A 16126-nucleotide genomic window follows, 5' to 3' on the forward strand; every position below is an offset into this window, starting at 1 on the left:
CTGTCACAACAGGAGCGACATGTGGACGGGCTTTATCTTGCTGAAGTGTGAAGTTACATCTCTGTCCTTTAATGAACGGTTGTACATGAGGCCGAATGATCTCATCCCTGTGTCACAGAACTGTCAGATTGCCATTGTCAATGACACGTTGTGTTCAGCAATGAGATGTGATGCTCCCCCATACCATAACCCTTTCGCCACCAAACTGTCGAAGTTGAACAACGCACGCGTCAGCATACCGTTCACCTCATCGTCTGTACACAATGCCCTGCCATCTGAGCTGTCCAGATGAAATGCTGTCTGCACCAAGACGTGCCTGTCGGTGGCGTTGGAGCATGTTTAGGGTTATTGTTATAACCTTTCAAATAACCTTTATTCTATGCTGTTTTATGTATGCACAGATAATTTCCCCCGTCAGTATACATAAGGTAGCGTGTACCATTTTGGTACATATTGCAGAGTTCATGTTCACTACGTGCTTTGGTCGTATATATATTTGATTTGATAGTACATTTAAGGAAAAGTAAACGAGCTCCATTAGACTAACAACTAGTCTCTGAAATGAACATATTTTACTGAATAAAGTTCATAGTAAAAATATAAAATATATTGAAAAGGAGCCCTGAGACTTTCCTGAAGCTGAGGAAATCTAGACTTGCCACATTTTCTAGACTTGCGTGGGCTTTCTTGGATATATTTGCTTCAGGGTCTGTACGACTGACTAGAGCTCCATGTACATCAATAATTTTTGTATGACATATGTTAATAGTTTGGATACGATTTATACACTCGGTTCAAAATATTGGTATCTCTTGTTCATTCAGATTTTGTCTGATCGTCACCTGGTCACCATGAAACACCATCAATGAACCTTCAAACACACACGTGCAGCTTGTCGTTTCTCGTAATGATCCAGTTATCAAACAGTTATCAAACAGTGGTATCTTCGACGGACAAGTGATAAAACGACATATTATATAGACAACCGTATGTATCCCGCTAGAACATTTATGCATTTACAACCTCACATTTCCCTATTTCACATTCATAACAAAGTCAGTCAGAAACGTACAAATTTTATTTAGCAAACGTGGAAAGGGTTTTGTAGCCTGTATTTAAATGTATAAAGCTCAAATTACAATTGGGGCCAAAACGAAAGCATGTTTTGACTTGTGAAATGACACGTGGCCATGAATACACATAGACAGCGTATCTCTTAAGCCGCATATTAAAGCAGTGAAACTTAGTAACACAGCACGGACAGACAGAACGGGTGGTAGAGTCGGCAGTATATGCGGGATCAAGGATGGCAGGCAAAATTTCCTCAGTTGACCAGGTTCTTGAAGCATTGGGAGGTAGAGGACGGTACCAGCTATTTCAGTACTTCGTGTGTATGTTCTCATCGTTCTCGGCGTCATTCCAGCTTTTCAACATTGTGTTTGTGGGTATGTAGTTGTATATTGAATAATATTAACCATGCTCATCTCAAGCAGCATACGTGTAACTGTCTGTGATTACATTCATATGTTCACTTATTGAAATGAACACATCTGTCACTTGTCATGCGTTATTGAAAGGAACACATCTGTCACTTGTCATATAATATAGCAAGAAAATGCTTTGTTGACTTTCATATTTTCGTGTCTCATGTTTTTACGGATTTTGTATCACTGCTGAACGAAATACACTTGGCACAAAAGGAACTGTACGTTGTTCTAACTTTGAAATATAGCCATCACGCTATTCCATGTTAACTTAGACAAGTGGATATTGAGATAATATGAAGAAAACGTCAAGGCAGCATGTCCAGATGTGGGACAGAGGTCAAGCAGCAATGTCACCAACTCAATAGGGCAGCATTTTATTTTTTGTGTTTCTCATCGCTCGACCGACCCTTCTTATTTTATTGCCGACCCTCCCAAAACACTTTATTTTTTCATTCTAAAACCGCCGACTTGAACCTAAAACGTACTGCTTCGTCATGTTTATCTATATAAAATGTTTTAATCTGTCGCTGCCACAAGTCCAAAGAACGCGAGAAATTGTAATAAGAGTTACAATAAATGAGAATCAAGAACATTATTCGGATAATTTTGTCTTTATTAAGGGGTTTTGTTATGGGTTTTTTCCCGACCGACCGACGCATGTTTAGATTGTGGTGGCTACGTGAAACACATAACAAAAAATGATGCCCATAGCATGTACCGTAGCGGTGATATGTTTCGGAAGCAGTGCTTTTTGAAGCTGGAAACATGTTTTGGGATCGTTTCCAGACCAAGACGAATGATGCATGCACACTGTGAAAAATACTATTCAAACTAAAATAGGGGTTATCCAATACAAAGTGCCACAAGTATTGATATTATGTATCTTTACTGAGATAAATCGTTTAACAGCATTAGCCGTTGGACAACAGATGACCATAGAGTTTGTCACATGATTGACTGACTGACTGACTGAGTTTGGTTTTACGCCGCTTTTAGCAATATTCCAGCAACATCACGGCGGGGGACACCAGAAATGGGCTTCACACATTGTACCCATGTGGGGATTCGAACCCGGGTCTTCGGCGTAACGAGCCAACGCTTTAACCACTAGGCTACCCCACCAACCCTGTTACATGATTGACCCGCCTTTCCATCACCATGTAAAATTCAATATTTTCCCGTGAATCTGCCGCTATTCTCATTCATCCCTCATTGGAATTACACTATAGACGCAGCTGGACATCAACAGGAACTATACATGTATAATCCTATCATTATCACCCAACTTGTGGATTTACATACACCTTTATTTCAGTTTTTGTTTTGTTTTGTAGGTAGACATGTGGCCCATACCTGCAAACAACCGGTCAATATATCTGATATCTACCACGTCATTGACAATGAACTCTTTCAAGCCAACAACAGCAAGATCTACTTTGAGAAATGTAACATACGGGTTGAAGCCAACATTTCTGGCGATATCTCCACCTCCGATTTGTCCTGTATCTATGGATACGAGTATGTGGAAGGGAAAGATACTTCGCTGATGTCTGATGTGAGTTGAAGGTTTTTAAACCTTTCAGTTTGCTTGGAAAGATTTGATATCACAACACTCTGACCATTAGGTTAATATTTTCATTAATCCTTCGTGTAGTACTGGAGGCGTATGTGTTGTTGTAGATTGTAAGATAGTTCAGCGCGACAACTACTGTATGCCTTTGTTAAAGAATAGGAATTACAAGAGTCTAAGTGTTGCTTGTCTATGTTAAAGAATAGGTGTATGGCAATGTCAGCGCTACAACTGTCACACCTTCATGTTAAACCTGAAATGTATATTTCCTGTGGCGCATTAAGCAAAGATCTTATGCGAATGTTGATCAAATTCCGATGCCAATAACTTGAATATACAAAAACAACGTTTTTCAAAGATAATTGTCCCATATAAAGAATTAGTTTGTAACAAATGTACTTTAAACGTGCTTGAAGACGAATATCACTTGTTGCTAATATGTCCATTTTATAACCGATGCAGATCCCAATGTATTCCAGCCTATTTCTACAGCCCACCTTCAATTGTCAAATTCCGAGCCCTTATGAAGATACACAGTGTCACTGTTCTTAAAGGAATATGTATATTCCTGAAGCAAAACCTACGTTAAAATAATTGTATTATGAATTATATTTCAACTCTACACACCATGACAATGTTGTATTACCTGTTATACTCTTGGCCACATGGCCTTCAATTCTGAATAAAGTGAAGTGAAGTTAAAGTATAGGCTGATAGTTGCAAGTGCTATAACTAATGGACGTTTTCGTTAAAGCATACACGCAGAACAGTGCATTAGTGCTACAACTTCAATGATTATGTCATCAGTTAATGGAGTTTTCGCCGCTTTCTTGCCAACTATATTTACATCGTCATATTTACAGATGGACATCGTGTGTGACAGAGCACATTTACGCGGATTTGCCCAGACGGTTCTCATCATAGGGCAGGGTATTGGAGCGTTCGTTCTTCCCATCTTCTCGGACCGTTTTGGCCGCCGCCCTGTGCATCTCTTCGCCCACCTTTGTTTTCTGGGATTGGGATTGGGCGTCGCCTTCGCCCCTACCTACACTGTATTTCTTGTATTACGAGTGTTCTTGGGTTTTGTACAACAGGTAAATTTGATGTTATTTAAGCCCCAAGCCGAAATCATAGATTCCTCATTCGCGCTTAACTCGTAGGAAACTTCAATGTATTTCATCGACATTTCTAACGGAAATCCACGGTCTTAATAGATTAACACACAAATGATATGGTACCATTTCAGATGATATGTGCACTGCCACTTAACATGTAGTTTACGTCTTTTTCAGGGAATTGTATTGACGAAAACGACAATAAGCATTGAGATTTTCCCCTCTCGTCATCGAAAGCTGAGTGGTCTGTTGAACGCTTTTCTGTGGACGGTTGCTACCACTGTCATCGCCCTGATCGCCTACCTGATGCAGACGTACTCCTGGAGAACTACACAGCTTGTGTACTGTTCTGTGTCCTTATACGTCTTCGTCCAGTTCTTGTGAGCCATTGTCCTTTTCTTGAAGGTGTTTAAATCATGTCTTGTATTACTGTTTCTGACGGGTGATCTTCACTGGACCGACATTATTCCCTGCTGGAACTATTATTGTAATGACGGTAAATATTAATTCTGCTTAATACATGAACTTTTCATGCCTTAGATATGATTCATTACACTTAGGGACCGTTCATAATTTATGGCTAGGGGGTGATGGCGATATTTTGTGGAGAAGCATGTAAAATGTGAATGACTCCCCTATAATTTATGTACAAAGTAAATGACCCTGCTGCATGTCATGTATAAAATAAATGCCTCCCCCCCCCCCCCCAAGATTTAAGGATATTTTTTGTCATATGCTAATGTACAAATAAATCACACACACCCCAGTTAAAGTGCACAAAATTGATGCCCCCACCCTACCTACCCAGAACAAAATGGGTGCCACATTTCCCCCAGCCCCACCACCCATCCCACCCCTCACCCCTATAAACATCATCATCCCCTCTAGCCATAAAATACTGGGGCAGTGGGGTAGCCTAGTGGTGAAAGCGTTCACTCGTCACGCCGAAGACCGGGTTCGAATCCCCACATGGGTACAATGTGTGAAGCCCATTTCTGGTGTCCCCCGCCGTGATATTGCTGGAATGTTGCTAAAAGCGGCGTAAAACACAACTCACTCACTCACTCATAAATTACTACACAGCTATATCTTTGCAGTTTGCACACGTCTTAGATGTACTTTCTTGGAATGATGGACAGACAGGACATCGGATAGTACAGTAATTGCCCTTCTTAGTGTCACACATTGTATAATTTAACAGAAAGAAACTAAATTTCTTAGACCAACTGATAAGCTGAATGCTACAGATATATTGTTCCAACAGGCACATGTATTGCATTATGGTTCCCCGAACACCTGTAATGGTTGTTACTTTCATTCTTCCAATTCCAGCTTACTGGACGAGTCTCTGTCCTGGTTGATCACCAACAACAAGACCAAGCAAGTCACTAAGAATCTCAAGAAAGCAGCTCGCATCAGCGGTAAGGACTATCAAACAGTTTTGAATGTTTACAAGAACATACAGAAACAACAGGAATCTGAGAACAGCCTCACTGAATCTTTACTTGGAAGCAAAGACCGGGGCCTCAATGGAAAGAAGACAACTCTGAAAGAAAAGGATAAAACTAAGCCTTCATTCTTAGACCTGATGAAAAGAAAACGACTGGCCGCGAATGTGTTTGTATTGTGGTTTACATGGTACGTCAACCCACTTTCCCATTTAGTCAACCAAACAGAATTCCTTTGATGTAGGCTGTGTTTGTAGGAAATCAGGGTACACCAAGCAACAATGCTGAGCTTGGTTGAAATCACTCATGCTCTTTGGTTGTCCATACTTGTCACGGACTTGAATTACTCTGGACTTTCAGTATGTATTCCCCCCATTGAGCAGACAGTCCTGTATAATAGAAGTAATGTTCACATTCCACTACTGCTAGGGACAGCCAAGAAGTGGCAGACATTCTGGTGACGTGATCTAAGGCATCAATAACACCTTAATCTCTTATGTATACAACCATGTACATCTTCTTTACTGGCTTCCAATCAACGTACTTAATCCTGCATACCATCTGTCTTTTCAACCTCTTCTATTGTATAACCAACTCATTTTCGCCTTATCTATTGTCCAAACATCTCATGCATGCATATATATATATATATATATATATATATATATATATTTATATATAATCCAAACTTACTTCCCATGTACCACTTGCTTGACAACGATATTAGAATCTATGTCGAAACGTCGCCTATACAGAATAAAGAAGTCGTATATCCATAAAAAATAGTCCTCATTCTTCATCACTTTCCGTCAGAAAAATGCATAAAACGCCCTAACGTTATCAGTGAAGAAAGTCATTATTATTTTCGAGACCTCCAGATCAAACAAATTGTTATGTGTGTCATATCTGTTTACGTTTCTAAATGCACATATCGTGTCCATATCTCCCACAGGTCAGCCTGAGTGTTTGTTGTAATTCTCGTTTATGATGTTTCAGGATAACCGACAGTTTAACAGTGTTTGGGCTCTACATGACAGCACATTCTCTAGCTGGGAGCCCTCATCTCAATTTCGTGCTATACAGTCTCCTGGAGGCTCCGTCAATTCTTGTCTTCTACTTTATGGTCGACAGGTACACACGTTCCATCAACTGACATTAGTATGAATTATGTACGTTCAGTAAACGTTCAGTAAATGTTCAGTATACTTTCACTGAATGGATGAACCGGAACCTGTACAGAGTTTCACCTTCATACACATGTACATACATATACGTATACAAAGCTGGTTTACCATTATCGTGCCCACAGCGGAATAGACCTGTATCATTGTTGGGATGACTGACATTCCCTTCAAAGTAACAGTTCACTCCCTGACTCACGCATTGAGTTCATTCGTCCATTTGTGTAAATGTAGCTGCTAATTGGATTTTTACGACTGATGGAGTCTGTGTCCATGTGTGTCCATAATCTGGACAGTGTTGATGTTTTTGTATGAAAATTGCAATGCGACTGTTATTTCCATTATTGGTATCTGTGTCCCAAATCGAGCATGTTTATTTGCCCGAGTAGCCCGGATGACCGGGGTTAGCGGATGTATGCATGTAGTGTGAACGAGGTCACAGACGTATTTGTGATAGGTGCCAACCTGTGGAGATGTAGTCAGCATAACCACAACCTAACCATAACAATAAGGAAGAGTGAATTGTTGAATGCCTCAGTCAGGTATATCCTGGCAATATAACGACGACAAATTCATAATCGGCCATGCAAACCATTGACTGAAAGCTTGATCAACATTGTACGATACTTGTACACAGTGGGACACCGTCCTCCTCAATCTGACTCAACCTGACTCCCCCTAAATTTATTTTAAACGGAACACATTATAGTAATAATGAACGACTGGAGTATTGTTCTGTTATTATTCATAATACTTTATATTTGACAGATACGGACGTAAAAAAACAAGCATGACTCTACATGGCATCGCTGGTATTGCTCTGCTCATGGCCACAGTCTGCAAATGTGTAGCCAGTAAGTCCTAAACATGAATATTTATACTCCCTGTGCAATGAAAGTGCAAGCATTCAATAATTTTGCATTGCAAAACACCAAATATTTTTACTTTACAACGGGGCTTCACGTTGCCTTGTTAAGCTAAGGCGTCGCGATTTGCTGTATACTGTATACTGCCCGTTTGCAGGACAGACATATCTGTTCGTTGGTTAGAATCCTTAAATAAACTCTGTCAAAAAGAAACGCAACCCCTGTCCTCAGATATGAAAAATTCGTTTGAATGAAGTTATTGCTGCCAAACTAAATTTTATTCGAATGTATTGAAATGATACACGTAATTAATGAAGATTACCATCCAAACAACTGCATTTGTACGCATAAGTGTATTTTATTGCTTATTCCGTCACAACGCATGAAATGACCCTCATGGTGACTTCGCACAAAAAAACAACATGCAAATCATGAAAATGGCAGTTAATGTAGGGGTGTATAAAAGCCCATGTGCTTCCGTATTACATTCATTCATTTGTCGCCGAAAAGCTGTGTTAAAAATGCCACGATTGAGTGCTGCCGACCGAAATATCGCCATTGGTCGTGTTCAAGCCGGAGAAAGTTTTGGAACTGTTGCACGGCACCTAAATGTTCACAAAACAACGATATCCCGACTTTGGAGCCGCTACAACAACTTCAATTTGACCAACGATCGCCCGAGAAGTGGAAGGCCAAGAATCACGACCCCCCTTCAAGATCGGTACATCCGGGTCCATCACCTGCGTAATCGGCATGCCCTACCAACCGTGACTGCCACACAAATACCAGGTTTGAGGAGAGTGTCAGCTCAAACGATTAGGAACCGTCTGAAAGAAGCGGGTTTACGTGCCTGTAGACCAGTTGTTGGACCTGTACTACGCCCCTACATCGACGCCGACGACTCAGGTGGTGCAACAACGTAAGGATACGGACTTTACAAAACTGGAGGCGAATCTGGTTTTCTGATGAATCACGTTTTCTTTGCAACGTCACGACGGAAGACAGCGTCTGTATAGGAGACGTCATAAACGTTTTGCGCCCATCTGCGTCCGACAGGTGGACAGATTTGGCGGAGAAAGCGTCATGGTTTGGGGAACCATCTCATACAACCAGAAATCAGACTTGGTGATCGTTCCAGGAACCTGACAGCCCAACGTTACATCAACCACGTGTTAGAGCTTCACCTTCTCCCGATTATTGACCAACAGACACAGATTTTTCAACGGGACAACGCCCGGCCTCATACTGCACGTGCAACAATGAACTTTCTGCAGAATTCCAACGTCAATGTCTTGCCATGACCCTCTAAATCACCAGACCTCAACCCTATTGAACACCTGTGGATACTCTGGATCGACGCGTACGTCAACGTCAGCCGCCGCCACAGACGCTGCAACAGCTCGCCGTTGCACTGCAGGAGGAGTGGAGAGCCATTCCCCAGGAAAGAATCCGGCGTCTTATCCGTTCTTGTCCAAGGAGATGCCGTGCAGTGATTGCAGCGCGTGGTGCTCATACGAGATACTGAGAAAGACGCCCCCCTGGTGACAAACTGGTGTCTGTGAGATGACTTTTGAAATGACAATTTTAAACATGCCCATCTGGGTTATTATTCTGCCAAATTTCAGACTTCTGTCTTAAATAATAAAAATGCCGTGTCGTCCTAAAACTTCAGATCACAATCTCTAAAATACAGGGGTTGCGTTTCTTTTTTGACAGAGTTTAGTTTGATTAGGCATCATACCCATCTGAACTTTCATCCCAAAGGTCTGCTTGTTTATTGTTTAACGCCACCTGTTCCAGCTATATGTCGGCGGTCTGTAAATAATCTAGTCTGGACCAGCCAATCTAGTGACTGACATCATGAGCATCGATCTATGCAATTGGGATACAATGGCATGTGTCAACCAAGTCAACGAGCCCGACCATCCGATCCCGTTAGTTGCCTCTTACGACAAGCATGGATTGCTAAAGCCCAAAGGTTGACTCAATACCACTAGCTCTCAAAGACCCATATACACATTTTTTCTCAGTAATATAACTAAGTTCAGTAGGTTAGTGGTATATGGTATAGCACTCTGTTTTTTCTAACACGTCTTACACCCTGGTTCCAGAAGGCAGCTCATGGTCTCCGATTGCTGTCACAGCCTTCTCTTGTATCGGGATGTTCGGGGCGGGGGGAGCATGGGGAACGTCCTTCTTCTTCACACCAGAAATGTTTCCAACGAATCTGAGGTCAGTCTTCTTTGAAATAACCAAATCTACACATCCTTAAATTTAACTGGAAACGTTAATAAATCAATATTCATCACTAAATATATATATATGTGTGTGTGTATGTGTGTGTGTGTGGTATTCTGCACTTATCGACGAAGAACGTTTTTGTCACTTTCTCAGGAAGTATTTCCATATATAATAAAAAGCACCTGATAAGGATGTCAACGTGAAAATTATAACAATGTCACAACCGACGACTAAATGCAGGGTTACACTTATATAATATTCATTGAGTAATCAATTAAATGTTTGTATTGTTGTAATGTCAGTAAGTTACACATATGAAAACACCAAAATAACTCATTTTAGAAATTTTGGACTGGGGACTTCTTCTGCCTGTTCTCGGCTAGGTGGGATGTTGGCTCCTTTCTCGAGTCTCCTTGTAAGTATGACCATTGTGAGCCCTTAACTGTATCATCAGTATTGTGAGAACCAAAAATGGCACAAAGATCGAGTTCTCAACAAGGACTGAGATACGTTTAGCAGCATATATCACGAAATAATTGTGCACTGCATTTCACACACTGGTATAATAATATTTGACAAATAATATTTCACACTGATACTTTATTGGTATAGGAAATGGTGTTAAACTGTCATGATATGAATGTATGCACAACTCAAAAGAAGTTAGGGTCAAAGGAAGATTTCAGCCTGACAATTATGCATAGCATACATATAATACAGAATTTCCAAGCACGAATATGGTAGAATATGGTTTATGCTGTCCTAAAGCTGCGCACTGTATAAAAATCATATGCTCTATGCAAATGATTGAAAGCATTCTTTGAAAATTCATCAATTCCGGAAATAATGGGTATGTCAATAACGGGTGAAACCATCACGTGCTCATCGACATGCGGCACATCGTTGAAGCATACTGTCAATCAGACCGTGAAAAAATATCTGTGAGATAGCCTGCCACTCTGCCAGAAAAAAACTGGACCAATTCTTGAAGGTTACCAGGTTGATGATGATTGTCCCTCACTCGGCTGCCCAACTCATCCCGAGTGCTCAATCGGTGACATATCAGGCGAGTATGCAGGCCAATCCATTCTCACAATGCCATTTTGATTGGGGAAATCATTCACAAGCCTGGGCCTATGTGGCCTAGCATTATCATCATGAAGAAGAGAACCAGCTCCAATTTGCCGAAGAGTAGGAACAACAAACGGAAGCAAAGTGTCGTCCCTGTATCTGGTACCAGTCAAATGTCGTCCCTGTATCTGATACCAGTCAAATGTCGTCCCTGTATCTGATACCAGTCAAATGTCGTCCCTGTATCTGATACCAGTCAAATTTCGTCCCTGTATCTGATACCAGTCAAATGTCGTCCCTGTATCTGATACCAGTCAAATGTCGTCCCTGTATCTGATACCAGTCAAATGTCGTCCCTGTATCTGATACCAGTCAAATTTCCCTCGATGACATAAAGAGGAGTCTAGAAATTCTAGAAAACGCAGACTGCACGTGCAATAATTAAACGACCTCACAAAGTTCAAGCAACTTAGTAGTTCAATGCAAACAGTTTTGTTGACCCGTTCCTTGAGATCAAATGGTCAATTTCCAACAGATTACTACAATTGTTGTGTTTGCATAGATCACACGTTTTGCACACAGTGCTCAGCTTTAGGACAGCATAAACCAATTCTAACCACATTCATGCTTGGGAATTCTGTTTTATCTATGCATATTTAAATGTCATGCTGAAATTTATCCTTTAACCCTTAACTGCTTCTGAGTCGTGTATAAATATAATATGAACGTGAAATAAGCAGTTACCCAAACGGCGGTGTGGAATAACTGAGGGTCGATAAGATTGTCTAGTGACACTCCAGGATGATATGAACTCAGTCCCGTATGTCGTCTCTTGCGACAAGGTTTGTGTGCTGACAAACAGTTCTAACCCGGATCTTCACTGAGGTTTTCCTTAGAAACAACAACGTTTTTGTGACCACGTTTAGTAATGTTCAGAGTAAATACCGTATTTTCTTACATAAATGCAGGCTGAACACGTGGAGTGGGCCCCTGGAACCATCTTCGGAGTGTGCTGTCTCCTGGTTACCGTCCTCGTAAACGTCCTTCCAGAGACGATGGGGAGAGAACTCCCGCAAACCGTGGACGACGTGGAAGCATGGCATAAAAAGACAGACGCCAAAACAGCTAAAGATATTGACATTCTTCCGCCGTAGTATCTTGGTACTTATAATTGTCCCTTCTCCATATTGGAGTAACTACAGAAGTGTAAATTTGGATTGATGTAGGTGTTCAGTATTAGTTGAGCAGCTTGTCATAGTATATGTATACAGTCATATGCTTCAGAATATATCTATATGACTGATTCTACTAATAAACAGCTATTGTTTTAGTACAACGGCATGTGGTTGTATGTTATACTGCTTGGGCAACAGTACGCTATCAGACACCTGTCCTATACCTACACCTGCACTTGCACACCGACTTCACGTAACGAAACCTCCACCATGGTATATTTGCAATCAATTGCTTCAGACAATACAGGAGCATACATGGCATGGAAACCGTGTGAATGGCATCGCTGATTGTCAGTGGTGCATTCATATATTTTTCACATCGTTTTCCCCTTTGGAAATAGTCAGCTGAAGACTGGTCATTCTCTTCCAATGGTGTTTATATGAAGATAGCTCCAGTCGTAACCTATTTGACTCAAGCGATGGCGTTATAGCAGCTAATACTACGATTGCCCGATACACTGGTAGCATAACATGACATGATGTCTATTCGAAGTGTTGCGTTGACGAATACTATCAGTATAGCACATAAAGCAGGTACAAGTTGAAACCATACAAAACAACATGTCCTCGCTGGTCACAGATCTAACTCGCTCTGTAATAAGGTAAGATAAGGTAGGTGACATGCATACATCACAAACGATTCTTGCTTTAGATAAACAATATTTAATTTGTATTTCTATAAATACATACACATGCATGTGCAACTTATTGCTTTCAAGTGTATCGCATCCCAGTTGCGTAGATTGACGCTCATGCTGTTGATCACTGGATTGTCTGGTTCAGACTCGATTATTTACAGACCGCTGCCGTTTAGCTGGACAATTGCTGAGCGCGGCGTTAAACGACAAACCAACCAACCAACTTAGAAATGTCGTAAAAGCGTTTCATAGCGTTGAAACACCAGTACTTCAGCTTACCACTCGCTGCGATACACAGTTGCACACTTTATGTTCTAATTCGCTTCGCTCAAACGAACATGAAATATTTACCAAGTACAACATACTCATAATATAGGGTGCAGTCTACCGCGCCTCGAAAGCGAGCAGGTATATTTAAGACGTATACATTGCAAGAGTGTGCATCGACATGTGATCTTGTTGTTGCCAAACATTACCAAAATTGTCAACTCAAGTTCGGAGAGTGATGTATTTCCGAACAGATTCAAGCACGCTTTTGTCAAGCCTCTGCTGAAAAAACCTGGTCTGGTCCATCAGAATCTTCAGATCTTTCGACCTGTCTCAATTTTGTCCGTGCATGACAGGCTGAAAGACCAACTCTCCAAGCATCATCTGTTCGATGAATTCCAGGATTGCTGCTCTAGTGTTGTTGGACCTCTCTGCGGCCTTCGACACAATCGAGCACCATATACTCTTGTCCAGACTCAAATAACAGTACGGACTTGAAGGCCATGCCTTTCAATGGGTGACGTCTTATATGTTTGACCGACAGCAATCTGTTGTCATTGGTAGCGAGAGATCGAAAGGCGCTGTAATCACACGTGTAGTGTCACAGGGATCAGTCCTTGGTCCGGTCTTGTTTGTGTTGTATACTGGATATGTCGGATGGATTACGACAGACCACACAGTTTCTCACCATGCCTATGCTGATGGGCTCCTGATAGCATTTCATCTGTCTGATATCTCACCGTCTCTTCAGTGCATCGCAGAATATCAAGTGCTGTTTGACAGCAAATATGCTTAAACGTAATGACACAAAAACAGAAGCAGTTCTCATTGGTACAAAGCTATAACTTGGCAAGGTCAAACCCGACTTCCTTACAGTTGCAGATGCAGACATCAATTTATCCGACGTTGTTAGGGATTTGGGTGTCTACATCGACTCTTCGGCAATACCTGACAACTGCTGCAACTCAAGCCCTTGTTCGAGCTCTTGTTACATCCAGGCTTGACTAATGTAATAACATCCTTTCAGGCCTTGATAAGCTTCAAAAGATCCAAAACACGTCTGTCCGCATCATCAGCAAGACTACCAAACGTTCCTATATTACACCTGTGTTGAGAGAACTGCACGGCCCAGTGGCCTACGTTTCTAACACGGTCCAGTGGTTTTATCTCCGATGAAAATAAAACAAAGGCAAAGTTACTCGCCTGAATAACGCGTAGCCATCGAGTGACGAAAAACAATTACTTCAACCCAATTTTACAACCTTCAATCACGTGACTAACCCATCACAATTTCACTTGCAACACATGCATCCGCGGTGATTAACTTAAACTACTGTATTTACCCCCAGATAAATGTATTTATGTTCTAATTCGCTTGTCCCAAACGAACATAAAATATAAGTAATTATTACAATATGCGCATAATATAGGGTACTGTCTACCCCGCTTCGATATAAAAGACCGGGCCTGTTGATGCAAAAACAACTTTACTTTCAACAAGGCATTACAAAAAACTTCAAATTCCCAAATTCGCAAACACTAATAGTAATGAATTCACATTGTCTTGAAATCACGACGTTGTCGCTTGCGAAGTGCCGTGGTCTCTGCCCTCTCAAACCGTCTCTTCTCCTCCGAATTAGAAGCAATATCATGGCCCTTCTAACTCCAATCCCCATCCCGCTGATGAACTTATCCCTCTCCTATTACAGGGTCTTTTGGCCGAATCTAGCCTATCAGAAATGTCAGAATTGAACTTGAAATGAATCTCGTCCCCCTTTGTATATAAATTTAGGAGTATCAAATGTCTTCACCTTTTTGAAAACACTGAGTGACCTTTCCTCGGACTCGTCGACAATGTCTCTCTTCAATGACCTTAGCTTGTTTGTCCATATAGACCTTAAACAGCTTAAAGGACTAAAAAGGTTCGGACTGCAAAGGACTCGACTGTCTCGACAGAAGGGCAGAAGGGCAGAAACACGCCTGAATGACGCGTAGACCTCTAGTGCCAAAACAATATCTTCAACCCGATTTTATAACCTTCTATCACGTGACTAACCGAGCACAACTTCACGTGCAACGCATGCATTCGCGGTAGTCAGCCAAGATAAATTTATTTTATTTCCCCCTTACCATTCACCTGCAGTTATCACCTCTATCCAAGCCCCCCTAGACAATCGATCACATACCGCCACAATTATTAACTCTGCCTGGGTCAGGTTCAGATCCCTTAACCCTTTTAACCTTACACCTACATCTCCATCTCCATCTGCACCTAAAATTATATCTACAAGCACACGCGCGCGCGCACGCACACAAACACAAACACACACAGATATATATCATATATATGTGAAGTCAACAAATACATGTACTGTATTTACTCTGAACACACCGAAACTTGGTCACTAAAAAGTCCAGGTGTTGCTTCAAAGGTAAACCCTCATGTAGAGCGGGGTTAGAATTGGTTGTCAGTACCCTAAGCTTGTCGTAAGAGACGACTAACGGGATCGAGTGCATGTCATCCTGGAGAGTCACTAGACCCGCAATTATATACATGCCACTAAATACACAACTACACCTATACATACACACGTGCTCTTAAAATGCCACGTGTAATATTTTCCTACTGTGATTCGCCCACAGCAGGTCGTCAAACGGAGTTGCTTTATAACTAGAATCCAGTCGGCAGCCAAACGTTGGCATCTTCGTTCACCTCACAGGCATGAGGCCCGGTCCATTGCTGGAAACAGTTAATACCTACACCCTTACCATTATTGTACACTGGTGCGGTGGTAAGTCCCCATGGTCCCTAGTATGGTGATCTCCCTTCAGTCGTTGGCGATCTCTAGCCACTTTTTTATATTGTATTGTCCAAATAGTGCTATTTGTTTTAACTTTCTACGCTAGTTTAACTTCAATTTGTGATATTCTAGTTGTTTTACTGTCCTTCGTCGGCAGGTTTTTATAATATCTATAAATATTCTATTTCCATGTCAAATGTTCTCGT

The 16126-nt window shown here is 41.4% G+C and overlaps 1 protein-coding gene across 1 annotated transcript; it reads left to right on the top strand.

Annotated features, from left to right (window-relative positions):
* The first annotated feature begins 1272 nt into the window (after positions 1-1272).
* LOC124265706 (solute carrier family 22 member 7-like) lies at positions 1273-12297 on the top strand. The gene is made up of 10 exons (XM_046700509.1): positions 1273-1445; positions 2822-3042; positions 3921-4151; positions 4350-4552; positions 5505-5810; positions 6617-6751; positions 7570-7655; positions 9779-9899; positions 10251-10323; positions 11948-12297. Exons 1-10 carry the CDS (start codon positions 1307-1309, stop codon positions 12131-12133), a joined length of 1701 nt encoding a protein of 566 aa, XP_046556465.1. The 5' UTR covers positions 1273-1306; the 3' UTR covers positions 12134-12297.
* Positions 12298-16126: the final 3829 nt, after the last annotated feature.

This window comes from Haliotis rubra, unplaced genomic scaffold (genome assembly GCF_003918875.1).
Source record: "Haliotis rubra isolate DU_JTF1 unplaced genomic scaffold, ASM391887v1 Scf99, whole genome shotgun sequence".
Taxonomy (NCBI): domain Eukaryota; kingdom Metazoa; phylum Mollusca; class Gastropoda; order Lepetellida; family Haliotidae; genus Haliotis; species Haliotis rubra.